Raw genomic sequence first — 23,985 nt, 5'->3', positions numbered from 1 at the left:
TGGAAAATATATATGTTTAGAGTTTTTAAAATAGTATAGAAAAGATGTAAATTTCTAAAAAGTCTAAAACACTAAAATGAATTTTTTTAGGTGGCTATATAGATTTCTTCTCTTTCTTTTTTGTTTTTGTTTTCAAATTTCTCTGGTATTTTCATAATAAGATGTATTTTTTATATTCCAAAAAGACAGGAAAATATACTCTCTAAAAAATAAACATAAAACAAAATGGCAGCATGAAAGTATAAAGATTGAAAAATGATATTTAACTTTACAATTATGCATCTGCCTTTTAAAGTCAGCAGAAAAGCATGAACACAACACTTCCTGGGAGCTAATATATCTTTGGAGAAGTCATTGCTATAGTAAAGTCAATTTTACTTTATGGTTTTTAAACTGGCAAAATTTTTTGTTTTTGCTTTTGTTTTTTACTCATACACTAGATTTTATGCCTTTTTGTAACTTCTGCTTAATATATCAACCATATCATTTCAAATATGCAATGTCTCTTCAGGAGTGAGGCTTCTTTCATTTCAATATAGCTACAATTATGAAAGGATTCAGTGTATTCTTATTAATAGTTTTTTATGCACAAAAGTTAAGTTAAATACTTCCTGTCTTCAATTGCGTATTTTACCAATATCATGATACTGGCTCTCTTTTCAATACATCACACAATAAAGTGCCTGGTGTGGATTTTTTGTTTGCTTACTTTTTCAATATAACAGTATTTTATACATGAATTTAGAATCTGAATATTCAAAGATATCTATCACTGTAATAGTTTTAAATTGCAAATTCAGAATGAAAAGGCATGGTCAATACATTCAATAACAGATCAAAGAACAACTGTTTTATAAAATAAGAATCAGATTGAAAATAGTAGAAAGGGCCATTATTGAGGAAACATTTACAGAAGGCATCAAAGTGAGAGCCAATTAATTTTCAGGCCATTCAGTTATGTTTCTACTTTTGATTTTATCTTACTTACAAATTTAAATTGGTACACACTGCTGACTTTTGGGATGCCATTTACAAATTAAACTACAAAAATTTGAAAAGAAGATATGTATGTTCAGTTTATATACTTAGTTTGACATTGGTTTAATCGCAAAGAAAAACCCTGTCTTCCAGAACTACATAGAAGTTTTAAAATTATAATTGAGTGGCAAGTATTATTATAGCATAGAGAAAAAATACTAAGTATCTAATTTTAGTGATGAAAATACTAATTATTTCTGAGCTTTGAATTTTGATCTGAAGTGTTATTTACTACCATGTTTAATCACACTTAAGATGCCATTGCTTATGAAATGTACCATTTTAATGTAACACAAATAAAAATACTGTCAAATTATAATTCAATTGATTATCACATGAAATTTCAAATTTAGTTTTTTTGAAAAATTTGACTCATTTATAGAGAGACTTTTATCTCCTATGACCTTAACACGCATGTAAAATGGGAAAATATAAGTAAAATAAACTAGCTAAGGTTTTTTTTTTTTTTGAGACAGAGTCTTGCTTTGTTGCCAGGCACCAGGCTAGAGTGCAGTGGCACAATCTCAGCTCATTGCAACCTCTGCCTCCCAGGTTCAAGCAATTCTCCTGCCTCAGCCTCCCAAGTAGCTGGGGCTACAAGCATGCACCACCACGCCCAGCTCATTTTTTTATTTTTTAGTAGAGATGAGTTTCACAATGTTGGCCAGGATGGTCTTGATCTAACCTAGTGATCCGCCCGTCTCAGCCTCCCAAAGTGCTGGGATTACAGGCATGAGCCACCACACCCAGCCTGGTTGAGGTATTCTTAATACTTCTTCATATTCAGAGTACTACTCTTTTAAGTCCTTCTTGAAATCAGGTCATCAATGCCTTATTTCACATGTAACATCAACCTTTGTTTCATCAAGATGGGAGATGATGCAGCATTTCTAATGTGCTCCACAACTGTCTCCACGAAGTTCTTCCACCCTACTATCTGAAAATTCTTCTCTCAAAAGATCTTTATTTGTTGACTAAAATTCTGAGGCATTACAATCATACTACCTGCAAGAACGACCAAGTCTGCACACATGAGAGCAATGACAACTTCATCAAGGCTGCTGCCTGGACAATACCAAGGATAAGACTTTATCGATTACAAGATACACTCCAATTTCAGAGACATATTATATCACTTAGAGCTGAGAAAACATGATATTCATATTCATTTCTTGTTAATCTACAATTAGAAATAGGAGTCTTCATGTATCTTCTAGTCTATAAAATGTAAGCTAATTTTTGTGCTGCTCTTAACTATTTAATGAGATTGAACGCATAACACTTTTTAAATACCCATGTCTCAGATTTCACAACCAACTAACATATACATATGTGAGATTTCAAAAAAATGTTTTTATTACAACATAAATATAAACATCACTGGCTTTAAAGTTTTATGTACAATTACAAAGTACAAGCATATGTTTTTGTTAAGGATATTGGACACCTTGTGAATTTGGAATTGCACTTTAGTGAAGATAGATTTACTTACTACTAATGTTCGTTTATCAGTCATGAACTCTCAATATGTGAGATCTGAGCTGTTTTTATGAACCCAGTTTGCTGCGAAATCTTGGAAATTTGCTGTATGTAGCAATAAAGTATAAAGAACTAAATCTACTCAAGCTTTACAAAATCTACTAAAGCAGGTGTTCCTGCTTCTTTCACTTTGTGATTGATACTGTTTGGCTGTATCCCCACCCAAATCTCATTTTGCAGCTCCCATAATTCCCACATGTTTTGGGAGGGACCCAGAGATAGATGGTTGAATTGTGGGATGAATCTTTCCCATGCTGTTCTCGTGATAGTGAATAGGTTTCACGAGAGCTGATGGTTTTAAAAATGGGAGTTTTTCTGCTTCTCTTTGCCTGCTGCTATCCATATAAGATGACTTGTTCCTCCTTGCCTTCCACCATGATTGTGAAGCCTCTCCACCCATGTGGAACTGTAAGTCTAATGAACTTCTTTCTTTTGAAAATTGCCCAGTCTCAGATATGCCTTTATCAGCAGCATGAGAATGAAATAATGCAGTGATAACCAACTGATAAATTACAATTATTGAAATTTAATTGTGCTGCCTAAATGGCAAACTTCTCTAACGTAGGGACGTGCTAAAAGAGCAAGATGGAAGAAACGAGGCTTTGGATTCTGAAGGGCTGGAATCCTTGGTCAGCCTCATACCCATTGGGTAACCTTAGACACATTTCTTAGGTTGAGCTTGAGCACTAGTGAAAAAGTGAAGAAACACTTCATTGGTTTGCTGTAGGACTTAATAAAAATGAGATAACTTACATAAATCTCATAGACTATATCAGGCACATAGAAGGGATTCAGCAAATGTTAATTTCATCTTCTATTTTTATGAAATAGTTAATTCATAATATGATTTTAATAAAATAAATACCTGCCTGATATGTACTAATTTGGAAATCTGAAATTCCATCTCCATTTATAGCTCTTGAGCTGCTCAGGCATTATCCGGATTTTTTCAGCTATCATCTCTGTCCTTTTATTACTCAAAATCAACTATTCAGTACCTTGGGGAACACAATGTATCCAGTGCTCATTAAATCATTTTTCTAAGAGGCTTTGCCTAGGGCAGGGGAAGGAGAGGAAAGTAAAATCTAAAATCAGTGCTTGAACAATTAAAAGAGTAAAAAAAAATTTGAAAATTAATAAAGGAAAAGAAGACAGGTATATATTAGATAAACATTTACCACAAAGATTCTCTGCGTAGGATCTCAGTTGCAACATTCTGCTCAGTGATAACTGATGATAGTAGCCAGCCCTTTATAACACAGTTCAAAACAGGTACAGACTTGGAGTTCAGGGACTGTGCTGGTTGACTGGTTTTTTGTTTGTTTCAACCGACGCTAAATTTTTTAAAAAATATATTAGTTTCAACATTTCAGCATCAAGAGCTTTCACATAGAAATTAGATTTCTGGCTTTTCTTAAGTAATCATTAAAAGCTGGCAAGACCGGCCCCAATTTATTCGATTCCATTACTTCTTTGGCTCTTGATTTGTATGAATTTGCCACCAAGGGCCGGGCGCAGTGGCTCATGCCTGTAATCCCAGCACTTTGGGAGGCCGAGGCGGGCGGGTCACAAGGTCAAGAGATCGAGACCATCCTGGCCATGGTGAAACCCCGTCTCTACTAAAAATACAAAAATTAGCCAGGCGTGGTGGCGCGCGCCTGTGGTCCCAGCTACTCGGGAGGCTGAGGTGGAAGAATCACTTCAACCTGGGAGGCGGAGGTTGCAGTGAGCCAAGATTACGCCATTGCACTCCAGCCTGGCGACAGAGCAAGACTCCGTCTCAAAAAAAGAAAAGGAAAGAATTTGCCACCAAGGTTCAAAACAAATTTCTCCCCTTTTTCAGATATGCCATAGCACAAAATGCATCTTTAAGTCTGTGTTCTTCCTGGTCTTAAGCCATGCTTTTTATTTTATGCATGCATTAACCTTTTCAAACTATATCACTTAAAACTCTTTCCCTAAGTAAAATTCAAAAGTAGTCAACCCATGAGACTGTAATCTCCCTGAGAGCAGGGACAGGGCTGCACTCAGGGAGCCCAGGGCAGTGTGTTGCACCATGACTGCAGGTAAGCACAGGTGGTCCTGCTGGGCTCCAAACTGGTGGCAGCTCAAGGTAAGAGCCTACAGTACAAAATCCTAGCCTTTCTCTGTTGTAGCATCTTTTTACAAATGATATCTGCTTGCTGCTGACCACCTTCAAACCAGTGAAGCCAGAAATTACAATGGCATCAGGTTTTTTAGCACAAAGATAAAGGAAGTAAATGAATACATTCTAAAGTAAATGATAAGCCTAAAACCACTATGAATTTCATATTTAAATGAAAAATGAAATTCCATCTATTCCAGCATCTATTGGATGGAAAAATAAAACTCCATCTAATAGATGCTGACATCTTCATGTGTCAAGGTGCATTCCAAAGAGAATTTTCTTTTATTACTTAAATGTAATAGCAATAACCTCAATACTTTTGCACCAACTTAATACCAAATTTATTTTCCTGGTAAAATAAATCATACTTTACCATTTATATTTGTTGTATTATCCTGGTAATTACACAGTTTGAATGATTATTAGGCACTATATTAAAGTTATGCTATTACATCATATTAATACCATGAGTCATATTGAGTCATGTAAGACCCTAAATAAGATTTAGGGAAAAATTTATTTAGCAATAAAAAGATGAAGCAGCTTCTAAATTGATTCTTTCAGCAAAAATATTTCCAAATTTTCAGTTTTGTAATTCTTTTGTTTTAAAAACAAACTGGAGTACAAAATTCTTACAGAAGCTGGCTGGGAATAAGGGACACATTTAGAAGAAAAAAATGATTTAAAACTTCCAGTTATAAAGAAATTTAAAGCAAGACATTTTAAGAAAATGTTAGTTAAGGAAGCCAGATTTTATTGGAATATATTCTATTAGAATTGAAAATACAAAACTTGGCCAGGCACACTGGCTCACACACATAATCCTAGCACTTTGGGAGGCTGAGGCAGGAAGATAACTTGAGGCCAGGAGTTCAAGACCAGACAGGGCAACACAGTGAGACCCCCATCTCTACAAATAAACTGAACAATTAGCTGGGTGTGGTGGTGTGTACCTGTAGTCTCAGCTACTCAAGAGGCTGAGGTGGGAGGATCACTTGAGCCCAGGAGATGGAGGCTGCAGTGGGTCATGATGGAGCCACTGTCCTCCAGCCTGGTTAACAGAGTGGGACTCTGTCTCTAAAAATAAAATAAAAAATAAAAAATAAAATAAATTACAAATGTTTTTAGTTATAAATAAATATAAGGCAAGAAAAAATATGAAAGCATTCAGGTATGAAGGCTACATTGTATTTTGAATCTGAAGACCATAAAACAAACTTGGATGGTTCCTCTGAATAGGTCATTCTAAACCTTCAATATTGTAGCATGTCATGACTAGAAAGTACCTTACTAGTTTGGACCGGTAGACTATGGAATAATTTGCACTGACTGCATATTTTTATAAGGTTCGGTATCAGCACATACGAAAATAAAACAAAAAAACCTACCCTACCCAAAAGAGAGCCGGGTACCTGATAGGTGGGAATTTTTCTGTGTTGTCTGTGAAGCTCATGTGATCCATGAGCAAATAATTTTCCTTCACTTTTCTCTTTCCTGTAGTGAGCAAGGCAGTAAATAATTGTTTGATATAAACTTCCCCATTACAATCACATATTCAGTAGGCCTTTATTAAAGGAAATTCCCAGGGGTATAGCTCAACGGATACTCCCCAAAATTGTGGGCCAAAGTCGTGGCTGCAGTTGTCAGTCATAGCCTACCTGCTTCAGAAACCTCTTTGTAACACTGCTCAGGGGCATTCTCTGACTCCAGATATTAAAAGAGAATCAAGTGAAGATAACTGAACTTCCACTATAAAATGAGAATTACATACTATTTGAACCATGGTTAAGTTAACCGACATGCAGAACAGAAGGCATATAACTTACCTCTAAATTACTTCTCTTGAGAAGAAACCTTAAGCCAGCTGTAGCTAAGTGCACTATCTACTTTCTGGCCTGGTGTAAATTTCTTTCTTCTGGACTACTGATCTATCTTAAGGCCTCTGTTCTGGAACAGTTGACGTGTCGTAATAAGGGATGTAACAGGAATTGCAAGTCTTCTCAGTTCTGCCACTGTTCAAAGTTTATACGTCAATTACAAAGTCCTCATCAGGAATGGAACCATAGTGATTTCAGTTGTTTCCAGTGCTCTGGAGTGCACCTGCTGCGGTTCACTAAAAACTCATGCAGGGATCCCCTCTCTGCAGCAGAACAGTGCCACTGTCTTTATCTGCACATCCCATCCCACTACCTCCATCTCTCTATGATTAATATACACAAATTTTTACTACATTTTGCCCAAAAACTTCCAAAATAGTAATATATAATGTGACTAGATAAGTAATAAAACAGTAAAATATTTAATACAATAAAAATCAAAGTCCATAAATCAATCAGACAAAAACAGCTTTGCAGTTCCTAGATAAGTTGAACATGGAAATATAATACTATATCAGGGGTCCCCAACTTCTAGGTCTGTGGCCTGTTGGGAACTGGGCTGCAGAGGTGAGCAGTGAGAGAGTGAGCGTTATTACTGCCTGAGCTCCGCCTCCTGTCAGATCAGTGGTGCCATTAGATTCTCATAGGAGCATGAGCCCTGTTGTGAACTATGCATGCGAGGGACCTAGGTTGTGCTCTCCTTATGAGAATCTAATGCCTGATGATCTGAGGTGGAACAGTTTCTTCCCAAAGCCATCCCCCTCCCCCACTGCTGTGGTCTGTGGAAAAATTATCTTCCACAAAACCCAGACACTGGTGCCAAAAACTTCAGGGACCTCTGTACTATGTGACCATTGATTCCACGCCTATGTATATACCCAAAAGAACTCAAAATGAGCGTTCGAACAAAAACTCATACACGATATTTGTTGCAACTTTATTCACAATGGGCAAAAAATAGAAACAACCCAAATATCCATCCACAGATGGACAAAATGTGGAATATCCACACAATGGAATGTTATTCAGCTAAAAAAAGAAATAATCACTAATAAATGTGTCACTAATAAATGTGACAACATGGATGAACATTAAAAACATGCCACATGAAAGAAGCCAGACACAAAAGGACAATGTTGCATGATTCTATTCATATGGAACATCAAGAATGGAAAAATCCATAGAGAAAGCAGATTAGTGGTTGCGAGAGCCTGGGGAGAGGAAGGAATTCAGAGGGACTTGATGAGTACAGGGCTTCCTTTGGGGGGTGTGAAAGTTTTGGAACAAAAGAGTAGTGATAGTTGCTCAATATTGTGAATATAGTTAATGCGACTGAATTGTATACTTAAATATATATTGCAACCAATCTATTTTGCAATACAATATATAATTATTACAATAGTAAGTTTTATGTTATGAGTATTTTGTCACAATTTTAAAAGTCAGGATGACAAACTGCTCATGACCTAGATGTAAGCAATTCACAAAATGTCCCTGAGGGAAATTTGATAAAAGGCCCAGACATAAAAGGGTCCAACTACTTTGCCATTAAATGGGGTGCTCTTTTCAAAACGATTTTAAAATTCAAAATGCTGTACTGCATTGTTGTTATGAAATATAATACAGGATGGCAGTTGAAATTCTACTTGAAAGGTGAAAGATTAGGTAACGTTTCTTGCTTTCTTTGCATCTCAATGATAAAAATACAAAATCAGAATACAACTTAGTAAACAAGGTGGCTGTATCATCAGAGGCACTGTAATGTTAGATGTTGAATGGAAGACAGCAACTACCAAGAAGAGGTTCTCTTAGGCCTTTGCACCTTTTTCAGCAAACACACAGCAATGCATCAAACCCCACCTATTACCCATTGCTTTGAAAAGATGACTTCGATATCTTTTATAGAGTAGGCTCTTTTTTTTTTAAGATGGAGTTTCACTCTTGTTACCCAGGCTGGAGTGCAATGGCGCGATCTCGGCTCACCACAACCTCCGCCTCCTGGGTTCAGGCAATTCTCCTGCCTCAGCCTCCTGAGTAGCTGGGATTACAGGCACACACCACCATGCCCAGCTAATTTTTTGTATTTTTAGTAGAGACGGGGTTTCACCATCTCTTTCACCACCAGGATGGTCTCGATCTCTTGACCTCATGATCCACCCACCTCAGCCTCCCAAAGTGCTGGGATTAGAGGCTTCAGCCACCACGCCCGGCCTAGAGTAGACTCTTAAAACCCGTAAGGGTCACAAGTATCATCTCATTCAACTGCATTTCTGATATTAGAAAATGGGAGTTTCAGTTCAATGTCACAGTAAACACAGTGAATATTTTTATATTTTTATGTATATAGTCTAAAAGTACAAACAGTTGTGGCAATTTCAGTGTGTAAGATTGTAACAATTTGAAATAGGTGCTAGATATTCGCAGCAGAAAACAGTGAGGTATGTGTGTGGCCATATAAATGGCAATGGGAAATTTCATATCACTTGATTCTGAATCTCATATTCCTTGCAGCACACTGCCTCTTGCTACTATTACATCAGAGCCAAGACAAATAACTAAGACTTTGAAGCCTCAGTGCACAGTTCTCTCTTATATGCTACCCTATTCCCTCCTCCTAAATAAACAACAGTGCCAAGGATTTTTAGAACACAAATATGTGTAAAATATACACTATTATGCTAATATACTAATGTTAATAATCCAAATCCTAGCTAACGTGTATCATCAGAAGTTAATGTTACACAAATATATTAAGAACTATCTCTGCCAATTTTTATGATTATATAATTCAGTATGTTTCATAAATTTGTTCCAGAATCAAAATATCCCTAGAGATTTAGTAAATATATAATTTTCTAAAGCAATAATGTTTGTACATCTTGGAAGACAAATTTCTAATTTTCTTATTAGGGAGGAAGGAATCAACATTACATATTAATTTTACCATCATGGAACAAATTATTCTGATTTGTAAAGAAGGAAATAAAGCCAGTCAGATTAGGATGGCAAAAATTCTGACTTCAGAGACAAGAAACTGTATTTATAGGACCCCAAGTTTGTTTTCTTCACAGGTGATAAGCAGCACAAAATCTATTCTTATGCTAGCAACGCTTTTAACACTAATGAGAACAATAGCTACTATATGTTCTATGCCTACTTAAAAAAAAATTCAATAGGTTTTTGGGGAACAGGTGGTGTTTGGTTAGATGAGTAAGCTCTTTAGAAGTGATGTCTGAGATTTGGAGGCACTCATCACCCAAGCCACATACACTGTACCCACTGTGTAGTCTTTTATCCTTCACCCCGCCAACACTTTCCCCAGAGTCCCCAGAGTCCATAGTATCATTGGTAAGCCTTTGCATTCTCATAGCTTAACTTCCACTTAGGAGTGAGAACATATGATGTCTGGCTTTCCATTCCTAAGTTACTTCACTTAGACCAATGCTTTCCAATCTATCCAAGTTGCTGTGAATGCCATTATTTCATTCATTTTAATGCATGTATGCCTACTTTTTGCTAAAAACCGTGCTAGTTGCTTGACATATATTGTTTCTAACCCTTATATTAAGTCTATTAGGCAAAATACCCCTATTTTATAAAAACAAGGACTTAGAAAATTTAAGTAATTTAAATTTTGAATAGCTCTTAAAACAGTGGTACAGAATTCAAACTCTAATACATGTGATTCCATCTCTGCTCTTTCCAGGTCACCATGCAGAGAATTCTTTTTCCACCACAAGCTTATGATTAAAATTTTTTTAGAAGAATCTCCATGTTAAAGATTCTGGAAAAGCTCTATAAGTAGCAGATAAAAGACATATGTTAACACGTTAGTTTAATACAACCACATCAGTACATTAGTCATCTAAACAGAAAAATATTTAGCCTGGTCAACATGGTGAAAACCCATCTCTGTGAAATATACAAAAATTAGCCAGGTGTGGTGGTGGGTGCCTATAATCTCAGCTATTCAGGAGGCAGAGGCAGGAGAATCGCTTGAACCTGGGAGGCAGAGGTTGCAGTGAGCCAATATTGCACCACTGCACTCCAGCCTGGGTGACACAGACTGTTTCAGGTAGGTAGGTAGGTAGGTAGGTAAGTAGGTAGAAAAATATAATTGGCATATTTATAACTTATTTATAGTATCTAGAATTTACCTCCAAAAAGCCTTTTTAAAAAGATAAGGGACTCGTGTTAAAAGCACTTTTACCAAGTGGACTATCAAAAGAAAATTTGTCATTAATATAAGCAATTAAATATAATATTTTATAGTTTTTACACTCTGATAATATAGAGGTCACTCCTTCATTTTTAGAGCTTTGTTTTAGAAATTTCCTAAAATAGCAAAATTCTATGAAAGACAGTGAAAATGTCTCAGTTAAGGACTAATGTGTTGGTATAAGTTGGTACTAGCACCTATTTCAAGCTTGTTCACATAATTCATCAAAAGCCATGTTTAGCAATTTCTTTTTTAAAAAAAGGCTGGAATCTAGAACATATTGCTAGTCTAACTTTATAAATGCTCTATACATTTTTTTTAATTTTAACTTTAAGACATTTAATTTTTAACTTTAAGTTATAGAGAACAATGGTGAATAAACAGCTCTGCTTAATGGGTCAGAACGGGAACTTCAAATATCTCAAACCAAGCTGTTTCCTGGGCTTCTCTATTTGTCCAAAACAGATTGAGTGAAATAACCCCACATTTGTAGTAGAAGGAAATCCATTAAATTTCTAATAGACATCTCTGTTGGGAGATAGGGATGAGAATCCATCAAATTACAACCACAGTAGCTTTTGAATTAACTTCAAAAAAACTTTGAAGTCAATTCATAAATATTTACTTGAATACATGATTCACTTAATTACCTGTAATTATACATAAAATCTTTTTCATTAATAGGCCACCATAGTTCAACTTGTGCATGTATTTTTGATGTTCCCATGTTAAAAGGAACTGGCTTGAAAAACATAGAAACTATCACTCAAGATAGTATGAAAATATTCCAAAGAAATTTTTCAATATTGTAAAATGCCAAGATAAATTATCTAGTGGTAAAATCACCATATGCAAAGACTAAGTAAGTTAGTGTCATGAAAATAACAAGGGAAAATTGTACAATGTTCCCAAATAAATTATCCAGAGGTTAAGCTTTGTTTCAAGGAATTAGTGTGGTTTGCTATAATTATTGCTTAATGTTTTACTAAGGACACACAAATGCTAATGTTAAATATGATACAAATGCATGAGTGGCAGCCCGTATTCTAAGGAAATATTTCACAGGCTTCATTTATATCATTTGCAAAAATTATCATGTGTAAGCATCTTATCAAGGTTAAAATTTCTGATGTGCACCTTTATTTGTATTTCTATTTTGTCGAGTAGACAGTGTACCAAATTAAGTAATTGTTACATGGAGGCTTGAGAGATGTGGTTTCCTGCAAGATGTTTTTAAATTCCTCATGTACATGAGTCACAGTGGCTAACAATGAGAAGCATTGCAAGGAGAGTGGAAAGTAAAATAAAAGTTCAACATTCACTCACTCAGCAAAAATTCACAGGATGCTGTACAGTTCAGGTATCATGGGTGCCCAGCTAACTCCCTAAAATATTTTTCCTTACATTTAAAATTCACAAAACATTGGTTGGATTCTGGGAAGAAAAAAGAAACATGTGAGGGCTGTGTGAAGAAATCTCTTACGTTCATGACAACTAGGAGAGTCCATTATGAGATCAAATGATGCTTCTTTCTCCGAAACTGAGCACCACAGGGCCTTTTCCCAAGCGCTTCCTTTCTTCTGCAGTCTTCTCTCCAGAGTGGACCAAGTCCCTGTGGTGACTGAGCACACTCACACTCAAGAGTCATCATTTCCACCAGATTCCCTGGCCACCCTGATCCTGAGTTGTGTCTGAGCCCTAACCTCTCTCCACTGTAGCAGCCTCTTGTGTAATTTTAACTAGTGATAACTAGTGACAGTTATTAGTCATGTACTGTGTGTGTTTATTGTTTGTCGTGTTCTCTCATGTGTTCCTTGCACCTAGAAGAGTAAGTGCTTAAAATATTTGTTGAAGGAATCAATGGTATGGCATTGAGGAGAATCAAAACAATAAAACAGATAGTTAAATAGTTTTGCATAATTACACTTTATTTTTAAACACACACATGGTAGAAATGCCAGACAAACATATCTCATGGAACATATAACTTAAAAGACTAGTGAATTAGATGAAAGTTTTAAGCAAATTGCTTAATATTCCAAGTTTCACTACCTAAACTCTTCTCATGCACTGAAACTTCATAATTGGTTTAGAATTTAATTTTTTTATTTTTAATTTTTTTTTAGAGTTTCATTTTTCTTACAGGTGCTGTTAAAGCTAGTATATTAATTGGTATCTCTAAAAATGTTAACAATATTTTTAGAGATACCAGTTAATATATAGCAACCTTAAGGCAGCATTTTTTTTTTTGAGATGGAGACTCCGTCTCCCATGTTGTAGTGCAGTGGCATGATCTTGGCTCACTGCAACCTCCACCTTCCAGGTTCAAGTGATTCTCCTGCATCAGCCTCCCAAGTAGCTGGGACTACAGGTGCGCACCACCACGCCCACCTAATTTTTTGTACTATTAGTAGAGATGGGGTTTCGCCATGTTTTAAACATGCTTTGTTTCTGATACTTCCTCTATGACAAGAGAAGATTTCAATGACAAACATTGTAAAATCAATAGAGTTTGAAAGAAATTTTTAGATTTTTAGCTATTAACATAGCCACGGAATAAATTATACCATCTAACACACAGGAAAAAAATACACTGATAACTTAAAATTAAGTTGCATAAAAGCCATAGCATAGATGAGAATTTTAAGATGGATGACAAAGTCATTGTACGTGCTAATCATGCAATATTAATTCTCATTCATATAATTAACATTATTTTCTTGTCGAGCAGGTACAATGATTCAAACAATGGTTTCCCCAAAGTCTATATCCTTGCTTTCAGAAAATATATACCAGAGTTATTTTTTATGACCTCATCAAATGCTTGTGAACAACAAAATATAAAGAATATCCAAAATAGTAATCAGGACCCTTTTTTTCTTTTATTATTGATATGTCACAATTCATTAAATTCATTGGGTTTGAAAAAAAATGAAAACAAACTTTATAAATATTAGCCTGAAAACCACCTGGTCCAAATGTTCAGATTTATTATCAAGTAAGCAGTTTTCTGTTGGGTGCTTCTGGAAATATCTTTTTCTACAAAACTGAAAACTTCATTACAGACCTTTGCTATAGTGCTTGTCATTACAGAGCACCACTTTATCTGGAATTTATTAAAGACAAAAACAAGCCCCTTTCTCCTCACCCCAAGCTAACCTTACTGGCTCCCAGTCCCAGCTCAGAACTCAATACAGACTCACAACCCATGCTCTGAAATCCTTGCAGCCAGCAAAGCTTTGCAATTCAGAACTTTTCCATCTTAGAAAGGTATGTATAAATATTATGAATGTCCCCAGCAGTGTCTTGGGGCAATATCCCATAAGCAAAGAATTTTTACTTCTACAGGAAAACATGAATACTCACACTAAGTAGGATGAATAAAGACTATAAATAGCTTCACGTAAGGTCAGATCAGGTTTTGCTGCCAAATGTGTTCAGGTCAGGTCAGCTTTTGCCGCCAAAGAAGTTAAGGAAAAAATTTCAATTTTTCATTTTGGATTTTGAAATTGTGGAGAAGGGGACTGCAAACCAATTTTCAATCTAAAGCCATGCTCAGAGTCTATGCCCCAAGGCTACTATATATAAAATAAATTTAATCATATTTTTCCATCCTTTTTCTAAGAAAAAGTTTGAAGAAAATCTCACTGTTTGATTTTTAAAAGGTGATATTAAACTAAAGGTCTATCCTTTTATGAAATTCTGATATCAAGAAGTAATATCCCAGGTACATCCAATGCCTCCTTATAAAAAGAAAGTTCCGAGTGTGCAACTAGCTTGTGCAAAGACAACATGAAAATCTGAACTAAAATAAGCACATTTCAATGCTAAGTTCAAAAAGAATCATTTCAAATTAATTACTGAAGGAGACAAAATTTCTGTTTCATGGATGTGGGTGCACAAGACATTGATCATTTTGAATGATTACTGACTATAAAATGGATAGCATTTATAAAAATAAAATTAACAGCCAAGTAGAAAATAAATTTTTAAAAAGTTCTAGCTATGTGAGACTAAGAGAAAAAAATTCAACAATGAAGTATAAAGTAAAATTAAAAAGAATTAAAATGCCTCTTGATATGGAGTATATCATTAGAAGTAACAATGCACTGAACATGTGACTATGCTCAGCACACAATTACTCAAATCACCTGCTCAACAACAAAAGACTGCAAAAGGTTATTTGCCTGTAGAGCAGTAGTAAGCAAATTAAGCAATGTCCAAACACAAGAATGAAAATTACAGGTCAATATAACTGCTGTGTGCTCAAAGTTTGCCAGCACACAATCAACTTAGTAAGAGGGTATGGTGTGTTCAAGACACCCTAATGAAGACTCCAGAACCAGACAAGAATACAGCAAAATCATTCCAGCAGCATTAGGAATAGTGAATGAAAATAAGAAATGGACATTCCTTTGACTCTCCCTTAAAAAATAAATATATGTTTGAATAATTTGAGCTTCATCAGAGAAGAAACAAGTACAGCTCTCACACATCAGGCAAAGCCATGGTGGCCTGGTAGAAAGAGAAGGAATGAGATAAAGTTATGCAATCTACCCTTAGAAGAAACACAAACCATCAAAACTAGTTTAAATAAAGTAAGGTAGTTTTTATTCTTAAGATGGAAAAGGCAGCTGAGCTGAAATAGTGAAAATCCTTTTTCTGACATTCTCTAAAAAATAAGCAAACTCACTGTAGTGTGATTCCTTACCTAGTAAAATCCTAAGTATATAAATATTTTTCTCCAATTTCCCCTTAAAAAATAATCACTAAATGAAACACTCAAGGGACCAAGTCTTCAGTAATCATTCACAAGGAAAGTGTATACTCTGGTCCACGGTCCAATGGAACATAAAGTCCTACCAGATAGATGATGGTACAAAAGTAAAGACCTGGCCTTTCTACCAAATAGTTGGGACATTTTCCTGCGAAGCAGTGGGCCCCAATGGTACCAGAGACCAGTTTCGTGGAACACAGTTTTTCCACAGATGGTGGAGATGGTTTCAGGATACAACTGTTTTGCCTCAGATCATCAGGCATTAGATTCTCATAAGGAATATGCAACCCCGATCCCTCGCATGTTGCAGCTCACAGTAGGGCTCACACTCCTATGAGAATCTAACGCTGCCACTGATCTGACAGGAGGTGGAGCTGAGACTGTAATGCTCACTTGCCTGTTGTTGTATGGCTCAGTTCCCAGCAGGGCACAAATAAATAAAAGTCCATGTCATAAAGTACAGACCCCTGCTATAAAGTATGTCTGACCTCAATATTTCCATGCTCAAAGCCTTCTGGGAAACCCCAAAACAAAAATGATGTTGTTAGCTAAGATTCCTTGTTTTCTTCTTTACTATTGTATCTTGCCATGACTCACCCCTGTGCTCTATAGTCCAAATATACAAACCAATGCTTAGATTCATAAACTTACACCAGGCAGCTCTGAATTATTTTCTCTCTCTCATCCTACACTCTCTAACTGGAATGCTCTTACCCTCTGTCATTTTGGAAAACCTATCTTCCTAATCTCAATGCAAGCGTGCCTTCAACTATCCTTTTATGACTTCATTCTCCAAATGGAATTTACTGCTCACTCTTTTCTGCCACCAATAAAGCATGAATTCAGCTTTATTTGGTTCCCTTAACACTTTCTGCACAGATTGATTTAACATACCAATATACGTCATTTTATTGTGCTTTGCAGATATGGCATTTTTTTTACAACCTAAAGGTTTATGGCAATCCTGCAATGAGCAAGTCTATCAGTGCCATTTTTCCAACACTGTGTGCTTGCTTTGTACCTCTGGGTAATGTTTTGGTAATTCTCAAAATATTTCCATTTTTTTCTTTATTATTATATCTGTCTCAGTGATTTGGGATTGATGATGTTTGAAGTTCATATTAATATTGTAACTATTTTGGGTAGCCACAAACCACATCCATATAAGATGGAAACCTTAATTAATAAATGTGTGTGTGCGTTCTGACTGCTCCACTGACATGTTCTTATTTCTCTCTCCCTCTTCCTGGGCCTCCTTATTCCCTGAGATACAACGATATTGAAATTAAGCCAAGTAATAACCCTACAGTGGCCTTTAAATATTCAAGTGAAAGGAAGGGCCACACATCTTCTGCTTTAAAGCAAAAGCTACAAATGGTTAAGCTTAGTGAGGAAGGCATGCCAAAAGCTGAGACAGACCAAAAACTAGGCCTCTTTCACCAGTGAGCCAAATTATTAATGCAAAAAAAAAAAAGTTTTTGAAATAAGTTAATGTGCTACTCCACTGAACAAACAAATGATGAGAAAGCAAAATAGCCTTAGTGGTGGTAAGGAGAAGGTCTGACTGATGTGGATAGATCAAACCAGACACTAGCTAGGCATGGTGGCACTCACACCTGTAATTCCAGCACTTTGGAAGGTCAAGAGGGGAGGATTACTTTAGGCCAGTACTTAGAGACCAGTGTGGGCAACATTGTGAGACCTCATCTCCATAAGAAATAAAAAAAGTCAGCCAGATGTGGTAGAGCACACTTGTGATCCCAGATGAAAGACTAAAGTGGAGGACTTCTGGAACCCAGGAGTTCGAGGCTACAGTGAGCTATGATAATGTCAATGTGCTCTAGCTTGGGCAACAGAGAGTGAGACCCTGTCTCTTAAAAACAAAACAAACGAAAACTGGCCACAACATTTGCAGAGCAAGGCCCCAACTCCCTGCAATTCTGTGAAAACAAGAAAGTTGAGGAAAATGAAAAAGAAAAGTTTGAAGCTAGTAGAGGTTGATTCAAGAGGTTTAAGGAAAGAAGCTGTCTTCATAACATAAAAGTACAAAATGAAGCAGCAAGTGCTGATTTAGAAGCTATAGCAAGTTATCCAGAAGATCTAGCAAAGAAAACTGACGGAGGTGGTTACACTAAACCACAGATATTTAATGTAGACAAAACAGCCTTATACTGTAGTGGGTGAAGATGCTACCTAGACTGTCATAACTAGAGAGAAGTCAATGCCTAGTTTCAAAGCTTCAAAGGACATGCTAACTTTCTTGTTAGGTACTAATGTAGCTAGTGACATTAAGGGAAAGCCAATGCTCACTTACCATTCTAAAAATCTTAGAGCCCTTAAGAATTATGCTAAATCTACTCTGCTTAAGATATATACATGGAACAACAAAGCCTGGATGACAGTACATCTGTTTATAGCATGGTTTGCTGAATATTTTAAGCATACTGTTGAGACCTACTGGCCAGAAAAAAAAAATTCCTTTTAAAATATTACTGCTCATTGACAATGCACCTGGTCACCCAAGATCTCTGATGGAGATATACAAGCAGATTAATGTTGTTTTCAGGCCTGCTAATACAACATTCATTCTGCAGCCCATCATCAAGGAATAATTTCAACTTTCATGTCTTATTACTTAAGATAGGCATTTTCTAAGGCTATAGCTGCCATTAGTAGTTGTTTGTCTGATGGGTCTGAGCAAAGTAAATTGAGTATCTTTTGGAAAGGATTCACTATTCTAGATCCCATTAAGCACATTTGTGATTCCTGGGAGGAGGTCAAAATATCAGCATTAACAGGAGTTTTGAAAAAGTTGATTCCAATCCTCATGGATGACTTTGGAGACTCAAGACTTCAACATGGGAAGTATTAGTAACTGCAGATGTGGTGGAAATGGCAAGAGAACTAAGTACCTGAAGATGTGATTGAATTGTGGCAATCTGATAATAAAACTTGAATGGACGAGGAGTTGCTTCATATGAATGATTAAAGAGAGTGGTTTCTTGAGATGGAGTGTATTCTTGGGTGAAGACAATATGAACACCGTTGAAATGACAACAAAAGATTTAGAGTATTACATAAACTTAGTTGATAAAGCAGTGGTGAGATTGACATTGACTTCAATTTTGAAAAAAGTTCTACTCTTAGTAAATGTTATCAAATAGCATTGCATGTTACAGAGAGATCTTTCATGAAAGGAATAGTTCATCAATGTGGCAAACTTCATGGTTGTCTTATTTTAAGGAATTGCCACAGCCACCCCAACTTTTGGCAACTACTACCCATCAGCGTCAAAAAAAGAATCTCCACAACCTCCACAAACAAAAAGATTAAGACTTGCAGAAGTTTCAGGTATGTACATTTTCTTTTAAGGCATAAAAAATACACACATACTCATAGACTATATTTAATAGACTACAGCATAGTGCAAACATAACTTTTATACTGGAAAATCAAAAAAGTTGCATGACTTGCTTAGTGTGATATCTGCTCTACTGCAGTGGTCTGGAACCAAGCTCACAGTATCTCCCAGGTATGCCTGTGGCTGGCTCTGGCCCCCGTAATTGAAGGCTCTCCCCTACATGGCATCTGCTAAGTGAACTGGATTAATAGAAAGAATTTCAGTCACTATCACATGATATATTAAGTACATCTAAGTTGTGAGCCTGGATAGTACACCCTTCTTTGGATGCTGCTATGGAAAAAAATAGTGTCTCCCCTCAACCTCCCAAATTCATATGTTGAAATTCTAACCCCCGATGTAACTGAATGTGTATACAGGGGTTTCAGGAGATAGCTAAGGTTAAATAAGGTCATAAGGATGTAGTCCTAATACAATAGGATTGGTGGCCGTAAAAGAAGAGGAAAAGATGCCTCTCCTTCCAAAGATACACACTGAGGAAAGGCCATGTGAGCACATAGCAAGAAGATGATCCATTGCAAGCTGCGAAGAGTGTCCCCACCAGGACCTGACCATGATGACACCCTGATCACAGCCATCCAGTCTCCAGAACTGTGAGACAATAAATTTGTGTTGTTTAAGCCACCTGGTCTATTGTATTTTTCTTTTATGGCAGCCCAAGCTAATACAGATGCTAAAGAAATAAAATCTCTGTGTCATTTCCTACATTTTATCCTTGGTAGCTGGTTAAAATAAGCACTTCTACAGTATTTCAGAGAGGACAATATGTTCTCCTGTATCATCTCTTCTATAGGATCAGTTACTCTACATCAAGCTTGAAATTCCATCATCATGACCACTTTGAGGTTAGGTGTATTGTTTTAAAAACTCTTTTAAAAATATGGTCTAATTATTTTTATTTTACTTTCCTAATGTCCCAAGTAGCTGCCTCAGGTACATGATCCCCATTTTATAGATAAAGAGTTTCAATAATCTATTCAAGACAAGATATTAAGTAGGAAGCAAGACTAGAAGAGCACCCACATCTCTTTAAGCAAATCCTTTCATAACTAGCATAAGGAGAGATAAACAGCTATAGGATGTGGATACACACAGATACCCTCTTCACAGTCTAGAACAAAATACAAAAATTATTAGAAAAAACATTTTCTAACACCAACTTGAAACATTATATTCCTGATCAAAATACAAAAATACTATGTGCTAACAGAGAAATAATATGATTCCATCACATTTATCTTGATGGCTCAATATTAAATGTCTCAAGAGAGACTTTATACTCAAATGCCCTAAGCGTGTGATCTGTTCTTCCGAAAACACTCAACACCAACACATAATTTTAAAGGCCATTTTAAGATAGATTGTTTTTTACAGAAAATGATGTCACACTAAATTTTGTATTAAAATAATTCCATATGTCACCAGGAAGTATTTTGAATGCTTGGGGAGCTTGTTGCCACAGAGTTTGGCAGGTTGCATGTACTTCCCACCTGAAATGCTTTTATTTGGCCACACCCTCCCCTGCTTCAGTATAAGTCAACTGGAGCACCCAGAAACCTTCTGGAATATTTGCTTCAGAATAAAAAGATATATATATATGTATACATATTTTTTCAGCAACAACATATTGTATCCTTTTTCCAGAAAACATGGGGAGAAAAGGCCTATTTCTTTGAAAGATATCTTATTTTTGATATGTATCTGCTCTAACACTGAAAATTCTTAGTAAACTCTGATCAGTAAGCTGGTAGAAATAATTCAATGGGACATTTATTTAGCGCCAAATGCATGCAAGGCAGCATGCTGAGTGCTTTTGGAGGAAAATATCAGGAGGTTCAATTTGGTCAAGAGAATAAAGCAGGTATCCAACAGCTTGAGAAAGAAGCAGAATGTTTTAAGTGTCCAGACAGTATAAGGTGCTGTGTTCATCCAGAAGACTAACTTCCAACTAGGCGAATCAAGAGATTTCAAGAAGAGGGCAAGATCTGGGTCTGACCTTCAAGGATGGGTAGGATGTCACCCAGTGGGCTGGCACAGAAATGCATTCTCAATTAACAAAGAACAAGCATTAGAAGAATGATTTAATTCAGGGACTAGTAGAAACCCTGGTCTGGATAGAGTTAGATGTGTATGAAGTATGATGAGGTTTGGGGAAAACCTGAGATGTTGGTACAGGTTAGACTGCGGAGAGCTTCAAGTCCTATGGTCAGGAATTTGGTATTCACTGAGCAAGCAGAGGGTGATGATCAAAGCTTTCATTAAGAGTGCCCTAGTAGCAGTTGGGAGAGTGTGAAATGAAGGAAGAAGGGCTCAAAGCATTTGACTTCATACTGTGCTCTGAGCAGGATAACCTCATATAAGGAGACATGGAACACAGCTGGGAAAATTTCAAGGTAGAGAGAGAAGGGAAAAAAATGCCCATGTTAAAGGATTCCACATAAAAGCTCAATAATTTACAGTGAATCCAGCCACTGCTCACTCTAATCTGGATTGCACTGTCGTGGCCCATGTGCCTGTCTGGGCTCTCTATGACACTCTGTGTTCAGAATCATGGTGGAGCCTGTCAGACACTTAAATCCATATCTCATAAACATGAGCAAACCTGACAGTTTTTTTCTTTAAGACCAGTGCCACTATGCTAAGCATTAAATCATTTGTGCTGTGCAGCTGAGACCTGCTCCCTTGGGAAATCAGACTAACACCTTTGCAACATCATCAACCCCTGCCGAGGCAATGTGCAAGAAGTCAAGTCTGACTTAAACCAGTCTGCACAGATTCGCTATCTGGAAGACGTCGAACCACTGCCCTAGAATGTTGGCATGTACACAGACGTGACCTCAGAACAGTCTGCTGGTCGTAGGTCTCTTAAGAACATCATATTCAAATTAATCTTTTAATTAATAATAAACAGACTATGAACATTTTTTAAATGCCTGATATATTCCATGAGTAGCTGAAATCCTTATTTTCTCTACTATAAGCAACCATTCTCTATCCACTGTCTGAGCAATACATTACATTGGGCCAAGAAAACATTTTAAAGAGGTAAAATTATATATAAGAGTCCTGGAAATTAAAATATTATATCTGAAGATTTTGACTATAGATTTTAAAATATAGCACACATTCTCCTTAAACATCTATGAGCTATAATCCTATTTTAGAGATTTGTTTTTCTTTGTTACAGATGTCCAACCGTCTTTTCCATTGGTGGCACACCCTAAAACCAGGACAATTTATAAACCAAAATGGATCAAAACCAAATGACAGATCTAGGGAATGATCTTTTTTCCCCATTTCAAAATGTATTAAAAAGTTAGAAGCACATTTGAAGATATACATATTCAAGAAAACCAAAATGAATCTACAGGTTTACCATAATCATCCATTTATATATTGATGATTCCTCAATTTACATGGAAAACAACATTAAATTTATGGATTATAATAGACAAACTAGACATATGGCTGTATGACTGCAGGGTTGAATGCAAACCTGAGATTTGTCAGCCATAAAGTGATCAATAATTAAAATGGAGTTCACCTCCATGCTGTAATGTTAAAGTATAACCACAGGTTTCTCTAAGTTACCTTAAAATGTATGTTAAAGCTAAATATCTATACCATAATAATATGCATTAGTAAGTGTACCCTGTTGATTACCAAGCATTCTGTAAAATTTAAAGGAGGAAAAAAAACACACCCACCCACATAATTAGGACATGTGTTTACTTAATAATCCTGAATATCACTATGAAAAACACACCACTTCAGTGAAACCTAAATGACTGTATTTAACTGTTTAAATATTTTAGCAATGTATCCGAGTTGTGATTTTCCTCCAAGATAGAACACACCCATTAATAGACCAGAAAAACAAAAGCATTCTGATTCCAGCAGCTTCTCAAAATCTAAAGCCAATCTCTTAAAAATCCAGACTAAAGATCACTTCCTCCCCAGAGCCAGAGAACAATGAAGAGAACATGTTGCTTATTCATTTCTTACCTTTTTTCCTTTCCTTTTCCTATGAGCAGGTTTTGCATTTTTCTCCTTTGGTTCTTCACTCATCTTTCCTTTAAATCAGGTGAGTTTATAAAAGACAGATCACCGCCAGTATTCCAACATCCAAAACCACGACAAAGAGTCAAAGCATTGAGACCAAAGTCCATTTACGGGTGCTCCCCAGGCAAAGCAGCCGCTGCTTCAACCCAGCCCCTGCTGCTGTCAGAGACGCGGGCTGCTAATGTAGCCCTGTTCAGCTTTCCTCAGGAAGAAACTGGGTGTTCTCTACATCAAACAGTCAATTACTCTTCTAAAGAAAAATCAATATTTTAGCCTTTCATTTTTAACTAATCGTTACCCTGAGATAAGGTCCTGACAAGACTTTGTTGCTTGTTCCTCCACAGTGATTTCAGCCTGGAAATGGTGAGAGAGAGACACACACACACACACCCTCACACATACAGAAATAAGCTACAGACTGCTGACAAGTCTCCGAAGCCTTCCCAGGGGCTGATTTGCTGCTTCTAGCAGGCTGGGAAGCTGAATGTAAATTGCTCTCTGTGCTGCTAGCCTCCCATACTAACACATGTGTTGAATGCATCAGGGCATACCGGAGGAGGCAGTCGGGAGAGTGATAAAAGATCAGGTTACTTGGTTTGAAAAAAAAAACACTCAATGATTCAAACAATAAAAGAGACCTACTACTACTAGAGAAGTCACATCACTGGCTAGATTTTCTCCATGATTACTTTTTATTTAAATGTGACTTGCAAAAAATGGGGGTATTTGCCAATCTTCACCTAAGGATTTCTAATGAAGGGTTAATGACGGAAAGCCCCATACCCAATTTGCCACGATTCATAATCATTTGTTTCCTTCCATGAATATACCAACCAACCAATCAACCAACAAGAAACCCTCCAGAATATTCAGGAAATAATCAGAGCAAGGCTGCTGTCTCTG

General features: G+C 36.5%; 1 protein-coding gene across 2 annotated transcripts in view; it reads right to left on the bottom strand.

Annotated features, from left to right (window-relative positions):
- ANK3 (ankyrin 3) overlaps positions 1 to 23,502 on the bottom strand; it is a 541,984-nt gene extending 518,482 nt beyond the window's left edge. For both annotated transcript variants that reach the window (XM_078345893.1, XM_078345894.1), the window contains exon 1: positions 23,026 to 23,502. In XM_078345893.1, the coding sequence (XP_078202019.1) occupies positions 23,026 to 23,088 (63 nt within the window). In that variant the 5' untranslated portion in view covers positions 23,089 to 23,502. The remainder of the gene's footprint in view (positions 1 to 23,025) is intronic.
- Positions 23,503 to 23,985: the final 483 nt, after the last annotated feature.

Source organism: Callithrix jacchus, chromosome 12 (genome assembly GCF_049354715.1).
Source record: "Callithrix jacchus isolate 240 chromosome 12, calJac240_pri, whole genome shotgun sequence".
Classification (NCBI taxonomy): domain Eukaryota; kingdom Metazoa; phylum Chordata; class Mammalia; order Primates; family Cebidae; genus Callithrix; species Callithrix jacchus.
Note: the sequence above shows the minus strand (reverse complement) of the source record. Positions and strands in the feature narration are given on the sequence as shown.